Here is a 14,498-nt window from a genome sequence, read left to right as displayed (position 1 = left end):
CTACGTACACTTCTTATAAGTCATAGACAGTTGTGTCCTTATATCGTTGGTCTCATTTTTCTTATCTTAGACGATTCAAAATAGGGTACGACGACTACGAGCAATTTAAAATAGGGTAAAAATCATCTACGATGAGAAAATTCGGCAAAATACTGAAAATTCTTGTTTCGAAAGCATTTTCGACGAATTTTACCCTATTTCAAATAGCTCGCATTTTTTACGGCGTCGGTCATTTTCGACAATTTTATTTTTTAAATTTAAGATTTCGGGTTAAGCTGTTCACTGATGCCGAAATAAATAATGCTCGCTCGGCCAGTTAATAAATTAGCCAGGGCGCAATAATGGCTATTTTTGATGACTATATGGAATTGGTTATCGTATCACGATAAAGTCAGAGAATTTTATACGGACTGCAATAAAGGCCAAGTAGAATTCGATACTAAGTACGATTTTTAAGAGAGTTAACAAAAATTAAATACAAGAAAAAAAAGAAATTTACATGGAAGTTAATCAAAGATTATTTATAGATTGCCTAAGGTTTGTCACAGTAGAATAGCTTTAAGTGAAAAAAAAAACGGACCTTCGGGCCATGATTGATAAACGGCTCATACCAAATGAGTTTTATGATTTTTATAGAGAACTTGTAGAAATATAAAAATAAAAACTTCATTAATTAATATAAATTGTTGTTTAATTTATTATTCACGCTCGGGCAACACCGCGACAAATCTCACTCTATCGTCCTAGATCCAACACTTTCGCCCTTGTATCGATATATACTATTCTGTAGGATGTAGGATTATTTTTCTGTAGGGTTTGTATGGTGTCTTCACTGGGAGAAGCTGAACTGCACTACTCTTTGCTTCAAAAACGTGAACTGTACTTTTCTTCGCCGCAAAAACGTGAACTGCGTTACTTTTCGCCGCGAGAATCGGAACTGCACTACTTTTTGTCGGAAAATCTGAACTGCACTACTCGTCGTAGGAAATCTGAGCCGCACTACTCTTCCTGGGACCGACGATATTTACTATAAGTAGCCGTCGGTGTTTTATTATTGAGTTGGTTCATTTTGTTATTTTAGGCTATTATTAATTTACTGGACTTTGTTCCTTGCCAATTTTCATTTATATTATTGACTACTCTTTTACGACCACCAAATTTATAGCAGCTTGACGGTTTTGCGCCTTTACACAAAATTGGCGGCTAATACCAATGCTTTTAAACGCGTTAATAATAATCTTGGTTGCAATAACTTGGTTGCAACACTAACAGCTGCTTACAGTACTTATAAGAACACAACTGTCTATGACTTTTAAGAAGTGTTTGTGGTCGAGTGGTAAAGGGTCAGCCTGCTAACCGAAAGGTTCAGGGTTCGATCCCCGCTTGGGTAAAATTTTTTTCTTATTTCTTAATTGAAGTGCCAGAACGATGCTTGCAACATGTACCAGCATTATGCTGAGCACAATGTAGTCATTTTAGTGTCCCGGGGCAGGGGTACCTATACGTCACGCGTGGCCTATTCTGAGCAGTCTCGTCGAGGCCGTCATTCGGCTGACATCGTGTTATCGGGGTAAGCAACGAAAAATTAACTCTGTATTATAAGTCTCTCATTTCTAATAATTACAATGTAAATTGTTCATCAGAACTAGATTAAGTCGTGTTACTTTCGTCATCAGAGATGTGCTTGTTTTCTTCTTTCGATTCATCTTTGTTCCTTCCCTACGCTTCCCTCATATAATTCAATGCCTGTCTACTTCGATAAAATGTGTATACCTTATTTTTAGATATCAATATTTACCTTCGATATATTTTTTATTTTGTGACGTGGCTAATCTGGGGGTGGAAAACTAGCATTCTAGCCCCGTCCCGAAGCATCGCACTATTATTTATTCTATTAACTCGAAGGGAGTTTCGCGGGAATTCCACGGTTCGGGATAACTGTGGTCTGTGAAATGGTAAATCACAATACTTCTGATTCGATTAAAACCTCTGTTCATTGCACTCGTCCAGATTACAATCTCCAGCCGTCGGCTTCGTCGCCAGCTCGTAATCGCCGCCGCTCGCACACTCGCTCACGAGGCTCGCTGTCTCCACTCGCCTCTCTCTATCGGCGACGCCCGCTGGCGCTCGCGCCTCGCACGGTCTTGCACTCACACTCACTCTCTTTCTCTCTCTCACACACTCTTCACTCTCGCAGCCTGCTTGTCGGCCCGCCGATAAGGTAAGCCTCCGCTGAGCCCGCGGTACCTCTCTGACCACCCGAAGACTTTTCCCTCTCTTGGCCAACGGCTCTTTGTCCGATCTCTGATCGCTCTCGTCTCACCCTCTCTCACGCACTTACACCTTTGCAGCCACTCGATAAAGGTCAGACCTTTGCCTGAGTTTGACGAACTTACGAAGGTCGTGCGACCGACGTGGTCCTTCGGCTACTTCCGGCTGTGTCCTGGCGATACTTGTCCCAACGTCTTCTTCCTCGTCTCGATGTTCTTCCTCCTTCCCGGTCCTGGACTGGCCTGGTATCGCTGGAACGGCTCTCCTTCTCGTGATCCTCGTCGCCTAAGCCTGATCTGGAACTCGGGATGGTCGTCCACTTCCTCGCCTCGCTCAACTCTCACCCACGCTCTTCCACGCACTCACTTTCTCGATATCTTGCACTCGCATACGCGCTAACCGAAACTCACGACTACGACACTCTAAACACTTCACGATTCGACAAAGGAAATTCGTGCGACTGTCACTTAGACATGCGTCTCGGGCAACGGTCAGACAAGAAGTCGCGCTGCGCCGGCCACTGCAGTGATAGTTGCTCTCTTCGCTCCAGCTTGGCCAATCAGCGCTTGTGAATCGGCCAGCCCCCACAACCGTGCTCAACTCGCGCCGTGACTAGCCTGAAATCGGGCTAGTCACCGCACGGTGTAAAAAAATTTGTTTGTATTAAATTTGGTTTTAACCTAATATCTCACGATTCGGTGAACGGAATTGGATGAAATTTGGTGAGAATATAGTTTAATTTATGTGGAAGAAGAGAAAAATATTGAGAAGGCCCACAATAGTTTTCGGGGGTCCCAAAATTCAAGGAAAACAGGCCCATTTTGTGATTTTAGCAATAAAATCTTTGCCTTTTTTAATATTTATAATATTTTTTGGAGAAAAAAACTATACGACTTATAAATTTTTGTCTACTGAACTTAAATCTATCGAAGAAAGTTATCTGAGCTTGTTCGGTTTTCAAGAAAATCCACTTAAATATGATAAATCTTCTTGACACATAATTGATATATAAAATTCTTTTGATAAAACGTGTATTTTTGGTAAAAAGTTTTTTACACTACGATTTAAATTAAATTCATAAATTATAATAAAAAAAGACAATATTCACATAAAAGTTATAAGAAAACTGAAAAGAAATAATAAAAAGGACTAATAGACTTGATATAAATGAAAAGTTTAATGAAAAGTTCAAAAAAATTCCTGTAAGACTTATCCGTAATTTCTAAGTTAATAAATATAAACATGTTGCCATAGCAACGATTTATACTTTCGAACTTGCGTATTTTGTGACAGCTTGCTTCAAAAACCTTAATTTAATACTAATATTTTATTGCAGAAACTCATGTAGCTAAGCTAAACTAATTTGATAATGTATAGCTATTTTATAGAAACATATAACATAGACTTCTACACGTTTCAAAGTTATTTGTAATATAAAGATATTTAGCAGCAAGTTTCCAGAGCAAATTTAAAATTCTGATTTTTTAATATTCATAAATTATAAGAAAAAAATTAGATTGCATGGTATAAAATGAATTAATATAAATATGTCTAAAAACATTTTAAAAAATCAAAGAAATACAAAACTTCATGTTTAAAGAGTCACAGTCAGTATGTCAACATGATGGCAGATTTTTACTGGACGCTGAAGAGAGACATTAAAACAAATAACAAAAAGATAAAAGAAACCCATTGCATAGGTCATTTGAAGAAAAAAAGAGTTCGTTACAAGAGAAAAAAGGAGTAAAGAAAGACATCGACAGTTACTAAACTAGTGGAAAAAAGTATCTCTAAAAAAAAATAACTTTTAAAAAAGTAAAAAGTTAGGCAAGTTTAATATATTTCGCAACAAAATTACAGATTGAAAAGTACTAAGATCAATCAAACAAAGTCAAGTTTATTATATTTAATCGTGATGAAGCAAGGAACAACTCTCAAGATAATTACTACGTAACTTGCCATGCCCGTTTAATTTTGTTTATTGGTGAACAACTAAAATTTCCTTTTATGTATTAGAACGTCATACAAACACCATAAGTACAATGAAACGGGCATGGTAAGTTACGTAGTAATTATCTTGAGAGTTGTTCCTTGCTTCATCACGATTAAATATAATAAACTTGACTTTGTTTGATTGATCTTAGTACTTTTCAATCTGTAATTTTGTTGCGAAATATATTAAACTTGCCTAACTTTTTACTTTTTTAAAAGTTATTTTTTTTTAGAGATTTCAATCCTTTTTAGTAAATTTTTTTGAGTATTTCATATTCGACGTCGTAGAAATAAAATATAAGCATATTTAGCACCTTTAGATCAAAGCTTTTTTGTAACATTGTTATCACTAACATGAGATCACTGATTGTTGATATACACCACCCTTGAATTATTTCTACGCCAAGACACCAAAACCCACGGCGCGAACTATCCAGACCTCGTTATCGGACACCCTGTACACCTAGACGCCGTCATCGTATGATTTATTTACCTAGACACCAAAAACCACGAAGCGCACGACCTAGACCTCGTCATCGGCCACCCTGTACACCTGGACACCGCGTTCAAGTGATTTTTACACCTAGACACCAAAAACCACGGAGCAAACTACCTAGACCTCGTCATCGGCCACCCTGTACACCTAGACACCGCCCTCGAATTATTTCAACACCAAAAGCCACGGAGCGCACGACCTAGACCTCGTCATCGGCCACCCTGTACACCTGGACACCGCGTTCAAATGATTTTTACACCTAGACACCAAAAACCACGGAGCGAACTACCTAGAACTCGTCATCGGCCACCCTGTACACCTAGACACCGCCCTCGAATTATTTCAACACCAAAAGCCACGGAGCGAACTACCTAGACCTCGTCATCGGCCACCCTGTACACCTAGACACCGCCCTCGAATTATTTCAACACCAAAAGCCACGGAGCGAACTACCTAGACCTCGTCATCGGCCACCCTGTACACCTAGGTACCGCCCTCGAATTATTTCAACACCTAGACACCAAAAACCACGGTGCGAACTACCTAGACCTCGCCATCGGCCGCCCTGTACACCTAGATGCCGTCCTCGTATGATTTATTTATCTAAACACCAAAAATCACGGAGCGCACCACCTAGACGTCGTCATCAGCTACCCTATTTATCTAGACACCTTCCTTGAAAGATTTTTACACCAAAACACCGAATACTACGGAGCACACATTTATAATTCAAGCAGAGGAGCAGACAATGTAGGCTCAATAGCTTGTGCGGCCAACTTCACAGTCTAACCACTCGGTCAAACTGCACGCAGCTAACTTAACGGTCTTACCACTTTTTGGGCTGAAGAAAAATTAAGCAAGTGATTTCAGCATTTTTGTTCACCTGCATACTTGTTTATTATGTTAAAGCTGGTTTATTGCTGATATTTTGGTTTAAAATCATAGTTTGGCATACCAGTATAAACATTTATCAAAATTAGCTGGTTACATGAATGATAAATAATTTATTTCCTTAATTGACAATTCGAGAGACCAATATAGAAGTAAATAGTGTCACGGGCGCCGAGGCGTCGTCTGCTTCTCAAACTCGCCTTCGTGGCGCTCCCGCGCCACTTGATAAACGAAAGCAACTTTGCTCTGTACACAAGGAAGATATTAAGTGATCAAATCTCTTGAATAAGACTTTTTACAATTTTTGGTATCTTTATCCATTTTTGGAAAGTTTTATATAACATTTTTATCGGTTTAAACTGTTTCTTCTCAGTTTGACCTTGAACTGGCCTTGACCCTAACGTGATGGGGCCAGACTGACCCCGGATTCGGATTCAGCGACCAAAAAAACATACATATATGGCATTTTAATTTTTTTGAACCGTTTCTTCTTAATTTGACCTCCAACTGCCCTTGACCCTGACGAGATGGGGCCAAACTGACACCGGATTCGAATTCAGCGACTCGAAAAACATAAGGATACGTGGGTCCGATTTTTTGTACAGACATCTTGTTTTATTTTGTGTGCCGGTGTTATTTATAAAATTAGCAATTCCATCTTTTATTTTTTTTATTAATCGTTTGATAGAAGCTCCAACCAAAATGACAAATATGGACAATTTATTCAATTTATTTTTAAACGACCGGAAGTGTCTTCTCTTTTATCTGAAAAAACCATAGCAATATAAAATTAATTGAAAACGATTCTTATACAAGAAATATTATAAATATTGAAAAAGGCAAAGATTTTATCGCTAAAATCACAAAATGGGCCTGTTTTCATTGAATTTTGGGGCACCCGAAAACTATTGTGGGCCTTCTCAATATGTTTGTCTTATACCACATAACTCAAACTATATTGTCACCAAAGTTCATCTAATTCCGTTCACTAAATCGTGAGATATTAGGTTTTAGTACAAAAAAAAAAAATTTCATGCTGTGCGCTTTCGATGCGGCCCCTTTCTCAGACGGCTCGACTCCCTGCTCACGCTGGACCCGCGCCCAGCAACACGCTCCCCTGCGTCGCTGAACGCGCTTTTTCGCACACAGACGCTAACGATTTCGGTGAATTTTCTGGTCGCAGCCGGAGTTGCAAGATTCCGTGAAGTCTCTCACAGACTCGGTTTTCTTTTTCCCGAATTCTCCGCTCCCTCGATTCCCCGTCGTAGCTTCTTGTTCCTCTGGCTTTTTTCATTAGTCACACACAATATCGAGCACGCCGAAGGACTTGGCGTACGACGAGTCGCCTCGTCGCAAATTATATAATTTTTGTTTAAAAATATACGCGTGAAATATTAAGTTATAAAGCTTATATATTTATAAATTCAAGTTCACATTTAAAGTTGCTCATGTAGTAACATAATTATATGAGTGATATTTCACGTGAGGAATCACGTGAAAAGTCATGAGATTTATCGCGTGTCTAATCATGCAGTATGCCACGTAATTTTTCTCGCGAGTGGCTACTCTGGAAAAAATCACGTAATTCATTACATGATTTATCACCTGATTGATCACACACATACACACACACACACACACATGTTTATGCATATTATTTAAATCTGCGTGTGCTTTCTTTGCAGAATTATACACGAAAGCGGCTTTACTCCTGAAGATTTCAAACAATATAGACCGGTCGTATACAGTAATACAATACAATCCTTAGTAGCTATTTTGAGAGCGATGCCAAGTTTGGGTATCAATTTTTTAACAAATGAGAGAGAGGTAAGACTTTTACATCAAACTTAATGTATACATAAATCTGTACCTTTGTATCATCGTTCTACAATTTCATCTTTAAAAATATAAAAAATCATTAAAGGAATTTCAAGCGTCAGCAGCTTACGAAAATCGCCTTATCGTTCTTATAAATAAATGTTACCCTTACAAAAATATTCTGCATGTGATCCTGCATACCTGACTGTATGAAATCATGCATGAGCATCATGGACATCTGCAGAAAAAACTATAAACTTTTATGGACTACCTAGAAAAACAAATTAAGAACAAAGTATATATTTTTTTACTTAAACATGCATCCCGTTTGAGATAACTAATTTTTATAATACAGAATTCAACGGAGTGACAGAGATAGAGTGAGGTTAAGTTACCGCACGTGCGGCAATCGCGAAAAAAAATTTTGAATACTTATACAATAATGAGAAAAACAAGCTTATCCGATGTCGATGATGATGCTTCCGAAAATCCTGATTAAACTGTACACCAGCTTCATTGAAGATTTCCGTAGCTTCCGCATAAGACGGCTTGTGAAAATTTTCAAGTATAAACAATACTGAAGTGACCTTCACGTTTCTACCATTGATACATTCATGCATGCAACTTTAATGTTGTTTGGACTTTGAACATTTTCACCAATAGTCTTGTATGGATGCTACGAAGATCTTTAACGAAGCTGGTGTACGGTTTAATCAGGATTTTTTGAGCGTAATCATCCACGTCAGACAATTTTTTTTTCTAATAAACTTTGAGTATTCAAATTTTTTTCTCGCGATTGCTGCACATGCAGTAACCTTTTAACCCGTCTGTATCTCTGTCACTCCATTGAATTCTATATGAAAATAAAAAGAAAATTTTCCTAAGCAGGATACATATTGAAGTAAAAAAAATATATACTTAGTTTTTAATTTGTTATTCTAGGCAGTCGCTTACTATTTCCAGTCTTTGTCCGGCAGTAACGATCGTTTTGACATTCCATCGGCAACGACTTGTCCCGTAGACCTGTCCCCGTATAAAAAATCCTGCAGAAAATATAACAGAAGACACTGCGATATATCTACTGTAGGAGCCGTAAAGAAATCATGTAAAAATTTAAGCAGAATTTATTGCAGATATCGCGTGCTTGCCTTTAAATTTACTTACATAAGTTAGCCTTAACACGATGATCAGTATTGTATACTACATTTTTGTATACAACATTCTATAACGATATGTGCATGTTTACACGTAGAATCTTGTGTACAAATCTGTACATAGAAAGAGCAAGAGTTTATGCATAATGTTATGTACACTTATATACGCAGAATAGTACAGTGCCTCATGCACAAATTTCGCGAATTCTGTGCAGATATTCCACCATAGTAGCATGTACAGCATCATGTATATTCATATACAGTTCATGATGCAATATCTTATGCAGAAAATCGTGCATAAAAGTTTACAGTTTTTTATGCAGATGTGCATGCAGTGGCTCATGCATTTCATGCAGTTGGGTATTCAGGATCACATACAGATTATTTTCGTAAAGGTTAATAGATGTAGTAAAAACAGTTTATAGAACGGCAAGTATTGGCAGCTAAGATTGAGTCAGCTTACTATTAGTTATAAAAAATAATGCACACTTGCTGTCTAGTCGTCTTATGATGTACCTTGAGTGAATAAACATAAGTATAAATACTAAAAGCAACTTATATTGACTGTTTGAAGATCGTTCGCGCATACTGTAATCAAAGATTTAATTAATCGAAAAATGAATTGCCTTTTTAATAAAGAGAATGCGATGCTGTAAAATTTTAATTCAGATTTGTATGAAAATAGGTCGTGTCAAGGACCTTAAAATAAAACTGAAAAAATAATTTTACTTCACTTCATTTTAAAGATTAATACCTAAAACTATTTATTCCAATGTTTTATCAATAAATTTTAAGACGTCTGGATGGAAGGTGTGCATTATTTTTCGATAACCACTAGGAAGTTGATTCAAACTTAGCTGCCAAATTTTGATACTTGACATTTTTTAAATAAGCCAGACGATAAAGCAACAAATATTCATATCGTGACACTATTCCTAGAGGGAAAAGATTGTGCCAGTATTTAAAATATAGGCTGTAGATGTACTCTGATGTGTTTTCAACAATCAACTTGCGTATCAATCTATTTAGTGCAGAAAGCATTTTTTTCTTATTTTTTGCTTATAAAAGAATAATTTCTTGATGAATCTTAATTCCGTGAATGTAAAAGTTCTAGGGAATTCTATTACAAGAATTACAAAGATAATAAGAGTATGAATTTTCTATAATTTTTCCATTTAAGAAATTGAGATTCATTGCGTAATTTTTGAGCAAAAAATAACGTCATATTTTCATAACTATATCTGTTAGATATACATAACAAATATAGTTATGTATATTTAATGACTTACAATTATGATCATCTTACGCAGTCTAAATGTTTTTAATCACCCTTTCGTGGTAGATACTGATCATGCTATTCTACACGTTTTTACATAGCAGCATAAATTAAAGTTGTTTAGCTGCTCTTGCTTACACCGGAGATTCCACTTGATGGACCTTAGGCTTATTCGTTCGTTGTGTTTTGGCATAGCTTCCAAGAGCTCTTGAGAGTTACTAGCCAAGGGGCGGATTAAGTACACTCATCATTTTCGTGATTTTATTTACGTGGCATCTCGCAATTAATCATCATCTGTTACTGTGAGGATACGCGTAAGTGACTCGCAGGTCAATCACTGGCCAATTTTCAGTCCTGATAATGTTGTATATGTGCACGCACGGTTGCAGGCTCTCAGGCTTAATGTACAATATTAGTAGTCGCCTACTACTGAATAATCTAACACTAGAGCGCTGCAAGCTTGGTTTTTGATTACAAGCTTTATTTAAAAAGTTATACGTAATAGAAAAACAGTGTTTTTAGCGACGATATCCCCTCAGTTTGATTTGACAATAGATAATAATTTAATTTACGTAAACAGTAAAATAAACAATTGAATCAAAATAGTATTAAAGAAATAAGCAAGATTGAGAGGGCATAAAAGAGCAGCAACAGATAACTTGCCTAGGGTAGGCAAGTTACCGACCGAGTGGCGCTAGTAGCCAAATGTAAACAGTCTACCTATGCGCTGGTAGATGGCGTGCGAGCATATAGCACGGGAGAAAGGGACCGACACGGGTATATAAAGAGCCCTGGAGCCAGCAGCGAGCATTAATGATCTGGCTTTTAACTAAGTAACTTGCTAAGGGTAGCTCTCGCATCTTGCACCGGTCTCCACCATACCCAGTAGTCCATGAGCCCAAGGCTCTCGAAGAGTATGCGTGCAGACCACTCCCTCTCCTGTAGGTTATGAGATCCAGTATCGCATATAAATAATAATCAAGTGCATAAAAGAACATCATTTATAAATATAATATAACAATGACTCAAACCCTTTATTAAATAGTATCATCCACTCCCTTCCCCCCTTCAGATATTTCACTGGTTCAGGATGGTAGTACCCTGTTCTTAGGTGGAGCTATCTGATCACGGGCTCGTGGTGAGATGGTAGTACCTCACACATCAGCCTGAAGCTGCGTGGTTTACCTAAGTGTGCCGGGCTTGCGCAGTGGATATTCCCTACTCATTCCCTTCAACACACGAGCAGCTCTGCTCTAGTGGGCCTTCCACTTTAGAAGATAGGGAAGTCTTTTGTCCACTCAACAGACTAATGCGGGGTAGATCAAAGACAATCGTCATTCTTCGAATGTGCTTATCTCCTAATTACTAACCTCGGGTCACGAATCTAACGAGTTCGCGTACTAACACATCGCGGACCGTTTCAAGATAGAGTGCGAAGCAGAAAATATCAAAGAACTCAACAAAAATATCATTAAGAAACAGAATTTAATTTTATGCGTGAACATAAGAAGTCTCAATGCAAATTTCGAAAAATTAGAAACATTTAAAGAAAGTTTGTCAAAAAACCACGTATTATAATCTCTACGAAAATATAAAACTTGCAACATCCGTATTTCTATCAATTACATGGATATAAATTTTGCTATAACGAAAGTAAAATCAACAAGGCGGATAGTGTTATAGTGTCAAATCAGCCCCTGGAAACCCCGTTTTCTGCTAAAATTCTTGATAGCAATTTTATTGTTGGAAAGAATCAGGAACAGTATGTAGAACAATAATATCTGGAAGAAAGCTACCAATTTTGTACGCTAACTTTTTTATAAACAATTAAAGTTTGATTTCGGCACTTTTTTTACATTTTCCTCTGCGGTTCGAGAAGTATTGATTTTAGTGGAAAAAGTTAAAAGTAAAAGTTGTTCATTATTCAATTATCTACAAAAAATTCGGCGAGAGCACCCCTCTAAGTCTATTAGTTTACTTGCAAATTGGAAAAAAACCACAAAATTCGTCAAAATCGAAAATTGTTAATAACTTTTGAAAAAATTACTTTATTGTATTGACAGTTTGGGAATATATACTACTCTATGGTCCAAAATAGCATGCCAAATTTCAAGCTTCTATCAATTACATTTTTTGTTTAATAGATGTCCATATTTCGAAATTTTTTTTCACAATACGATTTGGATGTGAAAACATTATTTTGATCAGGCGCCGTAGCTTGTAAATAAAGTGAAAAAGTTATATTTCAAAAAACTTTTTCAAAAACCACGAAATTTTAATTAGGAGAGCCCCTAGATGCTAATGTTTATAAAGTGGTTAATTACCTTTCCTCTCAAAGACAAGATTTAAGTCTAATCAAAATGAATAAAGTCTATTAAATAGTACTGAATTTTATCTAATTTTTAAAAAAAAGTCGTCTGTCTGCGAGCATTGGGAGCCAAGATACGTTTTTTTTTTATAGCAAGCTATTGCTCTGGGAATAAACAAGATATCGTCATTTTGAAATCGGAAAATGCAGTTAAAGACTTGTAGTTTATGCATTGTGACGAGACACGAGTCTCGCTCATGTAAATACGTGCGAAGGTGGCCGCAATAGACGCGGCATGCGCAGCGAGCACGCACGCAACGAACGAAAGGTGAATCCGCACGACGCGAATTGAGCGCGCGCGCAACATCCGCAGGGCACGGAGCGCGGCAGCCGGCGAGCGACTAAGCGACGACGCGCCTATACACATTCGCGCCGTGCGCCTTTATAAGGCGGATCACGCGGCGCAACGGGTATTTCTACTCGAACTCCACTCCGGGTAGTATCGTGCGCACACGTCACTAAAAGGAAAAGCGAGAGATAGACCTACGCCGACGAAATCGCCATCGTGAGCACACGAGGCAACCCGGAACACCCGAACGACACCGAGCCTCGTCTACATAAGCACATGTGGGCGACACCCGGTGCCACCGTAAAATCCTAATCTACATTCCGACACATTGCTGCCTCCCTCTGCCACTGTGAGCCCATAGGGTTGAGGGAGTAACAATAGTTCCGCCAGCGATTCGCCCGACCGTGCGCTCACGTTCTGGTGAAACAAAGGTAAATTGCTAACCAACAAAGCCAGCCTCACGTCGACATCTGACGACTCGCTTTATCTTTGTGTGCACATAGGATAAAGAGAAGAACGAGACGAGCGACGAAGATTTGTAAAGCCGTGCGCTCACGACTTCACAAATCCGAGGGATAATCTCAAAACACCATGACACTATCCTGGCCATTACTGTGCGCACACAGAGCGGTCGGAATCGTTGTTACACGACACATTCGGGTCCGGGAACTATGAGAAGAAGAAGAATGAGAAGAAGGGGAGGATATATTTTGATAGGAAACTCGACAATATATATTACAATATGAAACCCGAGTTACAATTGCGGGTGCGCAGGGAAAAGATAACAGACGTATCTCAGCTCATACAGCGCATCGAAGAATACGAAGATATTGCTGCCAAACTGCGCGAACAAGAACGGAAAACCGCCATCAATAGCGCCTCCACAAGTAAAAACACCACCGACTATTATAACAGAGCCGAATGCTTTTGGCGTTGCAAACAACGCGGCCATTCCCGCGCCGACTGCAAAAATGTAGCACGGAAGTTCTGTTCCGTATGCGGAAAGGATGGCGTTCTCACAAGAGACTGCCACGGATTCCCTCTACAGTAGCGGGAGACCGTCCGAAGACGGCCGATACCTCGTAAACATACAAATAAACCAAGATACGGTACTGGCATTGGTTAACCCGGGGGCCGTGAGTTCGTTCATAACGCCAGAAACCGCCATCATCGGACAAAACAACGGTTAGCTTCATGGGAAGCAAGAGCCGATCGCTACACTGGCAGACAGCTCAACCACCGAGCTGACAGACTATGTGGAAGGTAAGGCGACAACCCTTGGCGCCACTTTCAGGAACAAATTTATTATCATGAAAGGGCTACGCCATAAGATGCTATTGGGGATGGACGCATTACGCAAACTGAACAGCCGCCTGATCATAGCAGGAAACGAATTACAACCCAACCGCTCCAATGCCTCGGTACTCTCAGTCAGCGACGTCGGCATTCAGGAAATCTCGAAAGATCAACAGACACGAGTGGACGAACTCATTCAATACGAAAAAGAGCTCTTCGGAAGTATACAGGGCCCCACACCGCTCATCGAATACAGAATAAAGTTAACCGAATCAAATCCAATCAAACAACGCTACTGGCCACGCAACCCCGCCATGCAACAAATAATTGACGAGGCTGTCGAAGAAATGTTACAGGAAGATGTGATTGAGCCATCCGACAGCGCTTGGAGCTCCAACATAGTTCTCGCAAAGAAGAAGGATGGAAAGAGGCGTTTCTGCATCAACTTCCAGGGCATCAACAAAATCTGCATCAACTTCCGGGGCATCAACAAAATCTGCATCAACTTCCAGGGCATCAACAAAATCTGCATCAACTTCCAGGGCATCAACAAAATCTGCATCAACTTCCAGGGCATCAACAAAATCTGCATCAACTTCCAGGGCATCAAAAAAATCTGCATCAACTTCCAGGGCATCAACAAAATC

The 14,498-nt window shown here is 38.9% G+C and overlaps 1 protein-coding gene across 6 annotated transcripts in view; it reads left to right on the top strand.

Annotated features, from left to right (window-relative positions):
* Gnao (guanine nucleotide-binding protein G(o) subunit alpha) overlaps positions 1–14,498 on the top strand; it is a 376,676-nt gene that overhangs the window by 209,536 nt on the left and 152,642 nt on the right. For all 6 annotated transcript variants that reach the window (XM_032601865.1, XM_032601868.1, XM_032601867.1 and 3 more), the window contains 1 exon segment: positions 7,336–7,477. In XM_032601865.1, the coding sequence (XP_032457756.1) occupies positions 7,336–7,477 (142 nt within the window).

Source organism: Nasonia vitripennis (genome assembly GCF_009193385.2).
Source record: "Nasonia vitripennis strain AsymCx chromosome 3 unlocalized genomic scaffold, Nvit_psr_1.1 chr3_random0011, whole genome shotgun sequence".
Taxonomy (NCBI): Eukaryota; Metazoa; Arthropoda; class Insecta; order Hymenoptera; family Pteromalidae; genus Nasonia; species Nasonia vitripennis.
This window is presented reverse-complemented; position numbering and strand designations above follow the sequence as displayed.